Genomic DNA, 13,948 nt, shown 5'->3' on the forward strand with positions numbered 1-13,948 from the left:
GTTTCCTCGCACACTACAAAGACGTACTGGTACCTAGGTTAATTACCTTGGTGTATGTGTAAATTGTCCCTTGTGTGTGTAGAATAGTGTTAATGTATGAGGATCGCTGGTTGATGCGGACTCGCTGGGCCGAAGAGCTTGTTTCCACATTGTATCTCGAAACTAAACTAAACATAGATAGGGTAGGTAATCAGAACGTTTTTTTCCCAGAGTAGAATTGTCAAAGACTTCAGAGCAAAGCTAAGATGAGAGGGGAAAAGTTTATAGTAGATGTGTGAGGCAATTTTTTTTATTACAGTGAGAGGTGGGTGCCTGGAAAGCGTTGCGCAGTTGGTGGTGGGGGCAGATATAATAGTGACGCTTAAGATACTTTTAAATAGGCACATGGAGATGCAGGCATATGAGATTAGTTTAACTTGACATCATGTTCGTCATGAATATTGTGTGCTGTGCTGTTCTATGTTCACATTTCATTTAATTGTTAATTATTCATTATTAATTATTCATTATTCATTGTTTTCCATCCAAAAACAAAATTTTAAATCATATAAATGTATTTCCATTTAATTCGCAAAAATACATTGTACTTGAAATATTGCTATCAAAGCAATCGGATAAAATCATCCTGTGACATTAAAAAAGCATCTTTTAGGGATTTTTCATAAGTACATAAAAGCCACAACTTGGTAGATCATTTTTTCTCTCCAACATTAAATATTCCCAAAATATGATTCACTCTATTTCAATGGCATTATCAAAAGTTTAAAAGTTCCAACTTGATGTACAACTTAAGTTTACTAGCCCCCTTAATATAACATTTCAAAGCAAAACACAAATTAAAGAATTCATGAGCAATAAACAAACAATTCATGGTCACAAATAATAAAAGCTTCAATTAAACTGAATGACAAATGGGCAATAAAGTAACAGGTTTAAATGCTGCTTTGCATTCACAAACACCATCACACAAACTCACATCAATGTCTTTGATCTCTGTCATTGAAATACTCCTAGTATTTTCGAGTGGAGTCTGTCTCTTCCAGGACATTTCAAGATCAAATTCTGGACCATCCTTTTCTTCTTTTGCCAGCATCGGTTTTACCTTAATTCTCAGTTTGTGTGGAAGGGCAGAAGAATTTGATTTCATAACTGTTGGGCATTCAAATCTGCACTCCTTGAAAGAAGAAAAATGATGCATCTTAGGAACCTCTTGTTCATCTTCAGCATCATCTTCTGATTCTCTCTTGCTGCTTTTACTGTTCACTTCTATTGCAGTAGTGAAAACACTTGAAGGTTTGTGGCAGGCATATGCTTCATTGAATGAGCAGGGGTATCGGGAATATATTAATTGATTCAAGGGAATATTGTGCATGGACGGCTCATCCGCAGAGATTGCTGGAAGATGTTGCTTCTGTAGTCCAATTGAGGTAGGGATAGCATAGGCTTTGGGAAATGGACTATCTTGTACATGTTGGGACATGGAGTTAAGGGAAAGTCTCCCTGGGGCGCATATCATATGGCTGTTGCAGATGCCATCTCGGATGAATGGGAGGGCATCCACTTCCAAAATAGGCGGATCCATCTCCATGCTTCTCTGCCTTGCCAGATGCTTCTGCATGTAGCTGTCCAGGATTTGTGCCTCTTGGGCATAAACTGAGGAAGTTATGAGGCCGTGCCGGACCTTCAGCGTGAGCAGCTCGGCCCTGAGGCAGGCGTTCTCGTCGCTCAGCACCAGCATCTTCCTCTCCAGCACCAGGTCGTGGACGCGCCGCTTCTCCCGCGACCGTTTGGCGGCCTCGTTGTTTTTCCGCCGCTTTTCCCAGTAGGAGGCGTCCTTCCTCTCCTCGGGCATGAATTCTCTCTTCCTGCGAGAGTTCAACCGGCCCCTGAAGCCACCGTGCTTCGGGCCGGGCGGCTCCACGTCCACCTTGACATCGAAGGGCGACAGCATATCTGGACCGGTGCCCGAGGCTTCGGCCGGGGCCTTGGGCCTTCCCTCCGCTCGCCCTTCACCCGACTCACCGAGATGGAAGGCGGCTAACGACTCTCATCCGTCGCCCGACGACCCGCCTCGAATGCGCCTCGTTTGTCCGCGCGCCTTGAGACTTAGGCCCGCGCCGTGCACGTGGGCTGGCGGGGCGCGCTCCCGCTCCTTTCCCGCGCGCTGAGCCTCGCCTCGCCGCGCCGCGCCGCGCCTCGCCTCTCCCGGGCCCTCACACCACCAACGTGACCGCCAACCAGTTTATCCAATCTGCTATTTTTAAAAGAAACACATCTGCATTAGTAAAGTCGTTAAAGCAGCGTTTAAATAAATGCAGAAAACTCCTTATTTATAGGCGGTGCAACTCAAAATACTGGAAGTGAATAATATTAATATAATAATATTACAATGTTGGAGATAGAAGGAACTGCAGATGCTGGTTTACAAATAAAAACGCAAAGTACTGGAATAACTACAGTACTTTGATCACATTGAATGTGATCACATTGAATGTGATCAAAGCCATGATCACATTGAATGGCGGTGCTGGCTCGAAGGGCCGAATGGCCTACTCCTGCACATATTGTCTATAACTCAGCGGGTCCGTGGCATCTGGGGAGAACGTGCATAGCAGACGTTACTAGTCGGAACCCTTTTTCACACGGGATATTAATCGATTTTATATGATCTGGAATCAATGCTATGCCATGGGATGGCTCAATAGAGGAAGCGTCCACGTCGCGGGGCTGGAAACTGGAAGTGTCCTGAGCTAATTCTGCTACAACCACCATCTATTGTACCAGTGGTGGCTCCCACTGATTGTTGCCAGAAGCTTGCACCCTTTTGAGGACGGACGATGACATTGATGTAACATTTGAAACATAGATAATGGACACGAAAGAAGAAGAAGAATGCTATGGGATTCGCTCAGAGAAGACTGCGGTCTTTCGTGCTTCTTTACCTAATCTACACTTCGTTATGACAACTAAACTGTTATGCAAACATTTCGAGTAATTTGCATTGCAATGCAGCCGCCCGGGCTGCAGAGATCTCGCAATGTTGGAGTTTCACAGGTATCAGATGTGGGTTGCTGGGTGCCTTCCGCGGGAAGGTTAATTTTTACACTGTTCATTACCTAATAGTTTCTGATGAGATATTGGTTGTATTGTCTCCTTAATGCGATAACATTATACAACTAACAGATCAATAATGCTGCCGAACGTTTCTTCCATCAATCCCAATTTCTGGACCGTACATCCACCTTTCTTTCTTCCCCATTCTGTTCAGTGTTGGGTTTCTCTTATTTCTCCCCTTCTCTCACATACGACAACATCTTTTCTTTGTGCTGCCTGACCAGATAAGTAACTCCAGGGTTTTGTGCTTTTGTTGAAGATTCCAGCATCTGCAGTTCCTTGTGTCTCAATTTCCTTGTTTTATTTCACGTCCCCTTCTCTCTCTCTTTCCAATTTATTTCCTTCTCGTCTATGATTACCTAATTCGTTTCTCGATTCCTGTGCATTTTCCCGTGAAGTCACCAAATCACGTAACATATGCAAATTGAAGACTTTAACGCAAGAATAAAAAAAAGACTGTTAAAGGCGATGGGCAGAAACCTCAAACGCGCCAACTGATCCAAAGTCTTGTTTCCCAAAGCACCAACACACATTTTAGTAAAATATGCCAGATTGCGGTTTTTTTAGAAGAATCAAATACAAATGTTCCAAAATGTTATATTAACCGCGATGAGTCCAACATTTAACATCCCACCTCCATGTCTAGACATTTTTCAAAGAAACTGAAAAGGTGAAACGAACACCCACTTGCCATCTTTACGCAAAATTGTTACGCATTTCTAAGAACGAAATTAAAGGTTTGAAAATCAAGAATATTCACTGTTAAAGACCGGTTTACGCAGGAATAATTTAATGCAGACTGTTCATTCTCAGTTTACCTACCTTCGAATTGTTGACGCTTTGATGTTGTGCTCGTGTTAAAATGACTGAAATGAGAGCCAGTGACGGGTTATCAACAATTGCCGGTGTCAGTACTACGATAGTGTAAAGACAATACTTTCTACGTCTATATCCCTCGTTTCCCTTTCCCCTGGCTCTAGTCTGAAGAAGGGTCTCGACCCGAAAGGTCACCCATTCCTTCTCTCCAGAGATGCCCTGTCCCGCTGAGGACACAGCTCCAGCATTTGTGTCTACACAAGAATGAATCCTTGATCGTACCTAGATTTCTTTCCCTTGCTTCTAAGAAATCTTGTTTCTCCATGGTGAAAACCCACACTCACAATACCTCTTCTCTACAAACTAAGCTATGGGGCATGTCAATGTGCATAAAACATAACGGAAGAGGATTATATTAACTCTGCACTTATCCAGAAGAGAACACAATCTGCCCATCATCAGATGTAAATTAAAGATGGTTAATACATTATCCAATGTTGGCTGACAGTTTTGAAACAGTTTGAACTGACATTAAAAATACATAAAATATGTTTCTTGTAAAAGGAAAACCATTTTGAAAGTTTGTCATGATATATCTGTCTTTTAAGATGGTTAATTTACCATTGCATCCAATCACTTAATTTGAAATGTCTCAGTTGAATTTTGGTCATGCATAGTAATATTTCCTTAGGATTATATGCAGATCAAGGAAGATGTGCATGTGTATCTAGAATTGGAACGGCTCTCATCTGTAAACTTCAGGTATTATTAAAATTGTAAAGTTTGTAACGGCATTTTTTATATAGTGTAGCAATATCAGAGAATGGTTATGTAATCATATCCAAAACTGAACAACTACTGCTTATGTCTACATAGAGAAGGCAAATGTGAAATTGTTTTTTTACTGAGAAGAATAACCAAGTTATGTACAACCTTTAGAAAACATCAAGTATTAAAATGATTTGGTACTATTCCTTCATTTTGCCTGTTTCAGTCATACACCAACCAAAATAAAATCTGTGTACAGATTTTGTTCCAGTCTTTTACAGATGGCTCCAAACCTGAAACAGATTTTATCAAATAACTGGAGCAATTCAGCAGGTCAGGCAGCATACATGGAGGGACTGGACAGTTGGAGATTTGGATGGAACCCTTCTTCAGAGTGCTAGACCCGCTGAGGTACTCTAGCTCTAGCTCTTTGTGTTTTGCTCAAGAATCCGGCATCTGCAGTTTGTTGTTTATCCTCTTTATCAAATGACTATTCAATTTAATCGCAAATTGTGAATCCCTTTTTTAGACTGTCCTGCATATTGTATGCAACAAATATTGGCATTTCAGCTCAGTTATATTGGGGCAATGACAATTTTGGGCACCATTGTTTAGAAATTCAATGGCATTATGACGCCATAAATTGCTAGTAGTTGTTTTGCTTAAATAAATGAGTTATTAATTGCAATTATGGTAGGTTTACAACACAATGTACTTTTCTAATTGCATGCTGTAGACCTGGAGGGAACAAAGGATGTGAAGATTATATTCTTTCATTATCCACCCTTTATTTTCTCTGTGTTTCATTGAATCATCCACTGCAAAACAATATAATGCAATTTAAGAATATAGAACATAGAAAAGTACAGCTTAGGAACAGGTCCATTGACCCACAATATCCATGCCAAACATAATACCAAGATAGATTTGAATAGATCGTGTAGATGCAGAATAGATCGGGTAAATGCGCAGAGCGTCTTGCCCAGAGTAGGTGAAGGGGAAAAGATTTAATTGGAATCTGAGGGGTAACTTTTTCACACAAGGGGTGGTGGATGTATGGAACATACTGCCAGAGAAGGTAGTTGAGGCAGGGACTATCCCAACATTTAGGAAACAGTTGGACAGGTACATAGATGGGACGTTACTGGAGGGATATGGACCAAACTAGGTGGGATTAGTGTAGCTGAGATATGTTGGCCAGTGTGGGCAAGTAGGACCGAAGAGCCTGTTTCCACACTTTATCACTCTCTGACTCTATAAGCTAATCTCACATGTACAGGATCCATATCCTTTCATTCCCTGCATATCCATATACCTATCTAAACACCTCCTAAATACCACAATACCTGCCTCCATCACCACCCCTGGCAGCACGTTCCAGTCATCCAACACCCTCCATGTAAAAAACTGCCGCCAAACAACTTCTTTAAACATTGCCCCTCTTACTTCAATCTACGCTCTCTCATCTTTGACATTTCTGCCCTGGGAAAATGGTTCTGACTGTCCACCCTATCGATACCTCTCAGAATTTTATACACTTCTATTGGGTCTCCCCTCAACTGTCAGCATTCTAGGGAAAACAATTCAAGTTTGGGTGTGAAATATTGATTCAGAATTTAGTTAAGGCGATAGAATCACTTTCAGGAACTAAACAAGTACAGTAAAATAGCATTTTTTTCTGAAATAGTTCTGAGCAATTTAATGCAAGCTAATCTTAAATATGAAGACGTTGAAATTCAATATGAAGACAAGAATTATTAAACATCTAAATTCATATAGATCTTTTATTTTAGTGAGTAACTGTTGCCTTGTTCATCCCATTTCTCTTAGAGAGTGATGTGAACTCAGCAGAGGTGCACATTTCAGATTATATATAGGGAAAATGATAAGCGATCTCATAAATTTTAATAGTAATCCTTAATCGTTAATTTACAGTGTATTTACAATATAATTACAATAAGACCCAGAAACAACCACAAATACTTTTAGATAGGAAATGATTCTATTATATTAAATTCTAATTATATTGTTTTAATAATTGAATAATTGTTTAGCTTTAACTTACTAATTAGTATAGTTTATTTAAAATATATTTGTGAAACATTGCAATTGTGGCGAGGGTTTATGTCAAATAATGCAATGTTTCTTACGCTCACACAGTGACCCAGGAGCAAGTTAGTATGTACAGTTTAAGTCAAGTAATGAAATAAAAGGAACGTTATAATCTTCATTCCATCTTAATGTATAAATGTTGACATACACCACAACGTTACTGAAATTCAAAGCATTGGTCAAAATGGTTGTTACATTTTTCCATTGACTAGGATTTTAGCACATTTAACAGTTCACTATCTTATTGCATATTCATTCTTTCTTTCTTAATATTACTACTTTGTTACCACATGTAACAATATAAACCTATTAATGAGACGTCAATATTAGCCTATAAACATAAATAGTACTTACTGTGACTTACCAAAAAAATGTAGAATAATTTGATGATATAATAACTTGCGACGTTAGGGGTCAGAAGAGTACAAGTACAATTACATTATATATATATGGGTATTTGTGTACACTTTCATACTTTTAAGACAGTGTCATTCTTTCAAAGGTGGATATTACATATGCCCAAAACAACATTTCCAGCCTTTGCTCAAAAGACACGCTGGTAGGCGGGCCGACTTCCTACGTTGGCAAAATTTGCATGCAACTTTCATAAGCCTATAACGTACAGTAGCGGAAAATCTAGCCCACGAGTTTCTTATTTTCCACGAAACCTAATCTGCAAAATACGCAATAATTCTTCCATTATAAGAATCCCTGATGATTCATTATCCGCAAAGTCGCATTGTTAAAATATTTGTTCTGCAATTAAACCCGAATTATAAGCGCGTATTTTTCCCTCAAAAATTTCCTGTTATCGTTTACTAAATGCAAATGAAAATTGTGCTCCATCGCTTGGAAGGATGTGACATTGTGATTCATAGTATTTAGTTGCCTCTGAATTTCATGTTGTCAAGCCATCTTAGAAACAAAACACAAAGTGCTTGAGGAATTCAGGAGGTCGAGTAGCATCTGTGAAGGGAATGGATAGGCGACGTTTCAGAAGACCCGAAACGTCTCCTGTCCATTCCCTTTACGGATGCTGCGTGGCCCGCTGAGTTCCTCCAGCACTTTGCATTTGGCTCAGGATTCCAGCATCTGCAGTTCCTTGTGTCTCGATCTTTAAAACAAGATGGAACTTAAATGAACACCGAGCATCCCATGCAGATCATCCAAGACCCAGGGCTGCTGCTTGATTTCTAAGCTACTTAGGGAAGTGTTGATCACACCACCCTGTACCAGGGAATTTTTTTCTGATAGTGATATCTAGCGATTACATTGGTGGCGATTGAATAAGGGAGGTGGGGAAAGGGTGATTGCTTGTTAGCAGGTTGGGGTAGAGAGTATGGGGTTCAGCACAGTCTAGAGCCATTCATGGTCCATTGGTTTGTTAAAACTGTTCATGATTTGGCTTGGCGAAGATTAAGTTGAATGTTTATTTGCAAATTGATTTCAGAGGAGAAGGTTTGGAGAAACTAAAGCATTAAAATAATGAAAAACTGTTGGAGGAACTCAACGGGTCAGGCAGCATCTCTAAATTCGGACTCTGAAGAAGGGTCTCAACCCGAAACGTCAGCTACATGTTCTCCAAAGGCGCTGGCTGACTCGCTGAGTTACTCCAGTACTTTGTGTCCTTTTGTGTATTAACCAGAATCTACAGTTCCTTATTTCTTCATTTGCACAGGGAAATGGACAAACGACACTTTAACTTAATTATAGGGCACTGATACGAGCATTTAAAGAAAACCAAGATATTGTTACGGCAGAGTGAAGTTTAAATTGGTGCTGTGATTGAATGAATCCTTCTGGTTCAAACCAGATTTTTAAAATCCAATTACGTTAGGAAATATCTTACCTGAAATGTGTACATTGTGGTAGCGAAAAGTCGTGCAAGAGGCTTCTGTTTCAATAAAGCACCTTTTTTCAGAGATTACAGCCTCGCCCCATTGGGAATTCATCGGCTTCAAGACAGTATGAAAGTTTGTTTGTAGGCGGATTCGAACAGTTGCCTCAAGAAAAGAAAATGCGCACCATGGCACGCTTTTAACAGCAGTGCCTATTTTTTAATAGCTGCAACTGTACAGATCAATAAACATATGTAAGCGCGATGCGTGGAGATTATGGTGAGCGTAGGTCCCGCGAATCTCCGGGACGATGCATTAGGATACAAGAACATGGGTTTAACTGATTATTTTGCACCTATCGGCAATGTACAGCCGACTGGGTTTCAAGATCTGCTCAAAAAAGTAGCCGCGACTTTGTGGAGTCCGGTGTTGCAGTGCGAACAGTCTTCCAGGAAGTCGATCAAGCTCAGCGAAACATGAAGGAACGTCGAACATTCATATGGTGATTACCCCCGCGGGTGCAAAGCGATTTACATTTACATTTTGATGCCTGCTTTAAGTAATTGTTAAGATCAATATTTGACACCTGATGTTTCGTCACTTTTACGGTAGAAAGGGCGCCAAGATAATCAGTCGATTCCATCCCCACGCTCCTCTACCCACCCACCACACCTAAACCCACCCAACCCATCATTATATTTTATTCCTCTCCAGTTCAAAGCAAAGATTTCAGTGCTATCGTTTGAGGACTCTGAAGTGACTTACAAACTCTTTCGACGTTGTCACAAATGTGTTTAAAGACAAATCGTACACAATGGGTGACAACATACTGAGTTGAGACACAACAGGTTAGGGTGCATCTGTAGAGGGAATGGACAGACGAGGTCCCGAGGTCCCGAAGAAGGAGCCCGACCCGAAAAGTCGTCAGTCCGTTCCCTCCACAGAAGCTGAGTTAAAAGAAAGGTCTCGACCCAAAACGTCACCCATTCCTTCTCTCCAGAGTTTCTCCAGCTTTTAGTGTCTATCTTCCCTCCACAGATGCTGCCTGGCCCGCTGAGTTCCACCCAGCATTTTGAGGTTTTTTTGCTCAGGATTTCAGCACCCTTGTGTGTCCATGCAAAATAACATTCTGTGCTGCATGCAGAATGTTTGCTAATGTTGCCTATTTTGTTTAAACAGCGTTGTGCAAGGACTGACTTTGTTGTGATGAGACGTGTTGAAAATTACCAACGTATAAAATGCAGGGTTTTCACTGTATCTGCCAATAATAAACTAATACCAATAAACAAAATCGAAATACTTAGTTTCTCACCCAGGACGTTTTTCCGAATAGAAACGCGGTTTGATTCGACCCCTGTCCCAAGAACAGCGCGGAGTGCGGACAACACCGACGTGTTTGTGAGTCAAAACGCACAAGAAGCGTGTAACAAGGAAAAAAGCGCGCTGTCTTTACGCAACAGCATATGATAGCGCACTTGCCATAACCGGTCGGTGGATCACTAATATCATTAATATTGGCCGCAAGGTGGCAAGGTAAACTTTTTTAGGTTTTAATTTAGAATGCCTTGAAGAAATCGGCCGAATCGTGCTATAAACTGAAAGAGCGAACCAAATCACAGAGTCTTACGGCATGGAAAGAGGCGCTTCGGCCCTACTCCTCTATGCAGACCAAGATGCCCCATCTAAGCTACTCCGTTTTACCCGCATTTGGCCCATATCCCTCTAAATCTCTAAATAAAACCAGGTAATCATAGCTGAATAATTCAAATATGTAAACGCGATTAGGCCAATAGGTTCGCCTGCAATCAATATTAGAATAATCAGAAATATTGGTCTGAAGAAAGGTCCAGACCTGAAACGTCGCCTGCCCATGTCCATCCACAGATCCTGCCTGACCCGCTGAGATCCTCCAGCTCTTTGTGTTTTGCTCAAGATTCCAACATCTGCAGATCCTTGTGTCTCCAAATACTGAATTAACATTGCTTTAATAACCGGAAGAATAATGATGGAAATAATTTTATTTGATATATCATATTTCTCGAGGCAATCTAAAAACATCTCTGTTGATAGATTGAAGGAAAGTTGAATCGGGGAAAGAAAGGTAAGGAGCGACCTTGCAGTGTGAAATTAATGCTGCCCAATTCGCCCGCCGACCATGCCCTCGCTTGTTGCCTTACCACCGAGAGTTTCGGGTGGGCTCCATCATAGCGCCATCCGCCATCTACTTGAATGAGAGTATTGAAAGCTGTCACTGAACTGGTTCAACGTGACATTTTAATTGTAGCTGGAAACCTCTTCATGGTCACCATTGGGAATGGATTTTACGCGCATTAATCCAGACACATAACTCAGTGGTGAGGTCAAACATTGTGGGCTAAATGGCTTTGTGTCAAAATTGCTCAGTAATAATAGGTAACCAGACCATAATAGTGCAAATTGAAGTATGTGGTGCAACTGAAAAATAAGTCTACAGTAGATTGTTGCTGAGGTAGGGTTCTGATTAGGATTATGCAGTGTGGTACAACAGACTAATGGTTGATGGGAAGAAGCTGTTCTTGAACCTGGTGGTCACGTTTCTCGGGCTCCTGTACCTTCTTCCTGTTGGTAGCAGTGAGATGAGAGCATGGCCTGGGTGGTGTGGGTCATTCATCATACACTCTGCCTTTTTGAGGCAGCACTTCCTGTAGATCCTTCAGTGTTGGGGAGGTCAATGCTTGTGATGGACTGGTCAATGTCTACAACTTTTTTTAGCCTCCTTCATTTCTGAGCATTCTAGTTACCAAACCAGGCTGCGATGTAACCAGTCAGTATATTCTCTACCATCACCTGTATAAATTAGATAGAGTATTCAGTGGCATCTCAATTCTCTTAATACAATACACAACTGTTATGCTGCTGCAAGTAAGAATGTCATTCTTCTGTTTTCAGTACATATGCCAATTAAACACACTTCTCCCTTGATACTTGAAAAGCTCATTGTTGCAATCCAGTCTCCATGCCAAAGAACTTTTGCCACTATTTTTCCCCAGGTTTGGTTCTCAAGATATCTTAATATATTCATTGATTCAAATGAGGACTGTCTGAAGAAGGGACAATGCCTGGGACTCTGAAGCAACGGAAGTAGATGTGGATCATCCCGTGAGGTAGACTTGTTTTTGCATGGGTTTTCTCTGAGTAATAAATCATAGAAAATGTGTTAAAGAGGATATTTCATTGAAGTGGTATCCTGACCATAACCAAATATAGGTTTCCATTATCTCAAGATCAAAGGTGACAAAGGTTGAGAGTTTGATACTCAGTTTATTTGTTTAAGATTAGTACTACCAGGGCTTACTGGTTGGAGATGTATTTGGAGTGGTGTCTAATTTCTACAGGTGTATGATAGAGAGCATATTTACTTGTTGCATCACAACCTGATTCAGCAACTAGAATGCCCAGGAAGGAAGGAGATTACAAATAGTGTTGAACACAACCCGGTTCATCATGGGTGACGAATTAAAATGTGAATGAGTGATTGATGGTTGGTGTGGACTCAGTGGGCCATAGGACCTATTTTGATGCTGTACCTTTCAATGAATTAAATTCAGTCAGAAGCACGAAAGAAACTGCTCAAAGATTTAGAATTATTCAAGTGTTCATAATCATCCTTTGGCTGATTTACCTTCACTATATCTCCCATATTAAAAACTGAGCTCCCTTGAATAACTCATGTTAACAAAGTGTTAGGTACACATGTGCTGTTATGTACAATGCAAACCTGTGGTTCAGCAAACTGATCATGTCAAGTGCATCCTGTCGGTACTTTAGATGCTACTATTGATAAGAGGCTGAGTCTATTCAAAACTGTGAAAAGTACAACACAACTATATATATTTATATATCCTTGCTCTAACCGAGTTCTGCACATATTACAATACGAATGATGTAGTCTTTGAAGTGTTTAAAAAATGAAACAAGCAGCAGAGACTACTCCAATTAAAAATATCATTGTTTGATGTATAAATATTTTTATTTTATGAGCCTTGACTTGATGTGTAGGGGGTGAATCTTCTGCCATGGGTGAAATATGCTCCCATGTATTCTTACTTTTAACTCAACCTCATTCCGTTATTCCGTAATTGTACCATAATATTTTTACACTACTTTCAGCTCTATAATTTATTGTTATATTTATCATCACTGTATAGATATTGTTTAAGATACCATATGGACATAGTGCAAATTAAGGCTTTAAGACATTGTTAACAATTTTGGACTTGAATCACAAAATTGCTCGAAAACATGATGACTCTTGTGAACTGTCTCAGTTTAATCTAGTATTCTAACACTCTTGTAAATAAGTATGATTGTGCCTATGTATAGTAGGATTTATCCTTTATCATCATTACCTTTTTGCATATCTTTCATTCATTGTTCTTTATCTCTCTACATCATTGACTATATCTCTCATTTCCCTTATCCCGAACCAGTCTGAAGAAGGCTCTCAACCCTAAATGTCACCGATTCCTTCTCTCCAGAGAGGCTGCCAGTCCCGCTGAGTTACTCCAGCTGTTTGTGTCTAAGATTTTTACTGAACTGTTTGCAAAAAGGGAATTTCAATGCACTCAGGTGCATGTTGAAATAAAGTACCATTGAATGGAAAAAGTATTGCATAAATAGCCATTGAATTAATTCTCCTTACTCTGGAGATCAGATACACAAGGACTAAGAACAAAATGTAATAAAAATGCAATTGTAATGTTAGTCCATTGGCCTTGGGGGGAAAAAGTTATTCCTCAGCTGCAGAAACAAAGAAGTGCAAATACTGGTTAATATACAAAACGACACAAAGTTCTGAAGTAACTCAGCAGGTCAGACATCATCTCTGGAGAGCATGGATAGATGACGTTTTGGATCGAGACCTTTCTTCAGACTGATCGTGGTTGGGGAGTAAGGATGAAAGCAGGAAAAGAGGAGGAGAGTCCGAAGCAGTGTCTCGACCCGAAACAAGGTTCATGTTCTCCTATCCATGTTCTCTCGAGGTACTGCCTAACCTGTTGAGTTATTCCAGCATTTTGTATTCTTCAGCTGCCTTGGTCAGACCAGATCTAAAGAATTGTGTTCAATTTTAGGCACTTCACTTAAAAAGAGTGTAGAGATTTTTAACGATGATTCCGTTAGTTAATAGTCCCCATATTTTATTGTATTATTTAATTTGACCTGCGCCGCTATAGTAACACCACTGGGGACTATCATTTATTGTACACACAAGGATCTGCAGACGCTGGGTTACAAAAAAAGACACAAAGTGCTGGAGTTAT

At 40.3% G+C, this 13,948-nt stretch overlaps 1 protein-coding gene across 1 annotated transcript; it reads right to left on the reverse strand.

Annotated features, from left to right (window-relative positions):
• Positions 1-895: 895 nt before the first annotated feature.
• On the reverse strand, positions 896-1,951 carry LOC144607321 (nuclear factor interleukin-3-regulated protein-like). The gene has a single exon (XM_078424076.1). It carries the CDS (start codon positions 1,949-1,951, stop codon positions 896-898), a length of 1,056 nt encoding a protein of 351 aa, XP_078280202.1.
• Positions 1,952-13,948: the final 11,997 nt, after the last annotated feature.

This window comes from Rhinoraja longicauda, chromosome 28 (genome assembly GCF_053455715.1).
Source record: "Rhinoraja longicauda isolate Sanriku21f chromosome 28, sRhiLon1.1, whole genome shotgun sequence".
Classification (NCBI taxonomy): domain Eukaryota; kingdom Metazoa; phylum Chordata; class Chondrichthyes; order Rajiformes; family Arhynchobatidae; genus Rhinoraja; species Rhinoraja longicauda.

Coding starts and splice junctions, on each gene's coding strand:
- LOC144607321 (XM_078424076.1), bottom strand. CDS start 1,951: ATGCTGTCGCCCTTCGATGTCAAGGTGGACGTGGAGCCGCCCGGCCCG.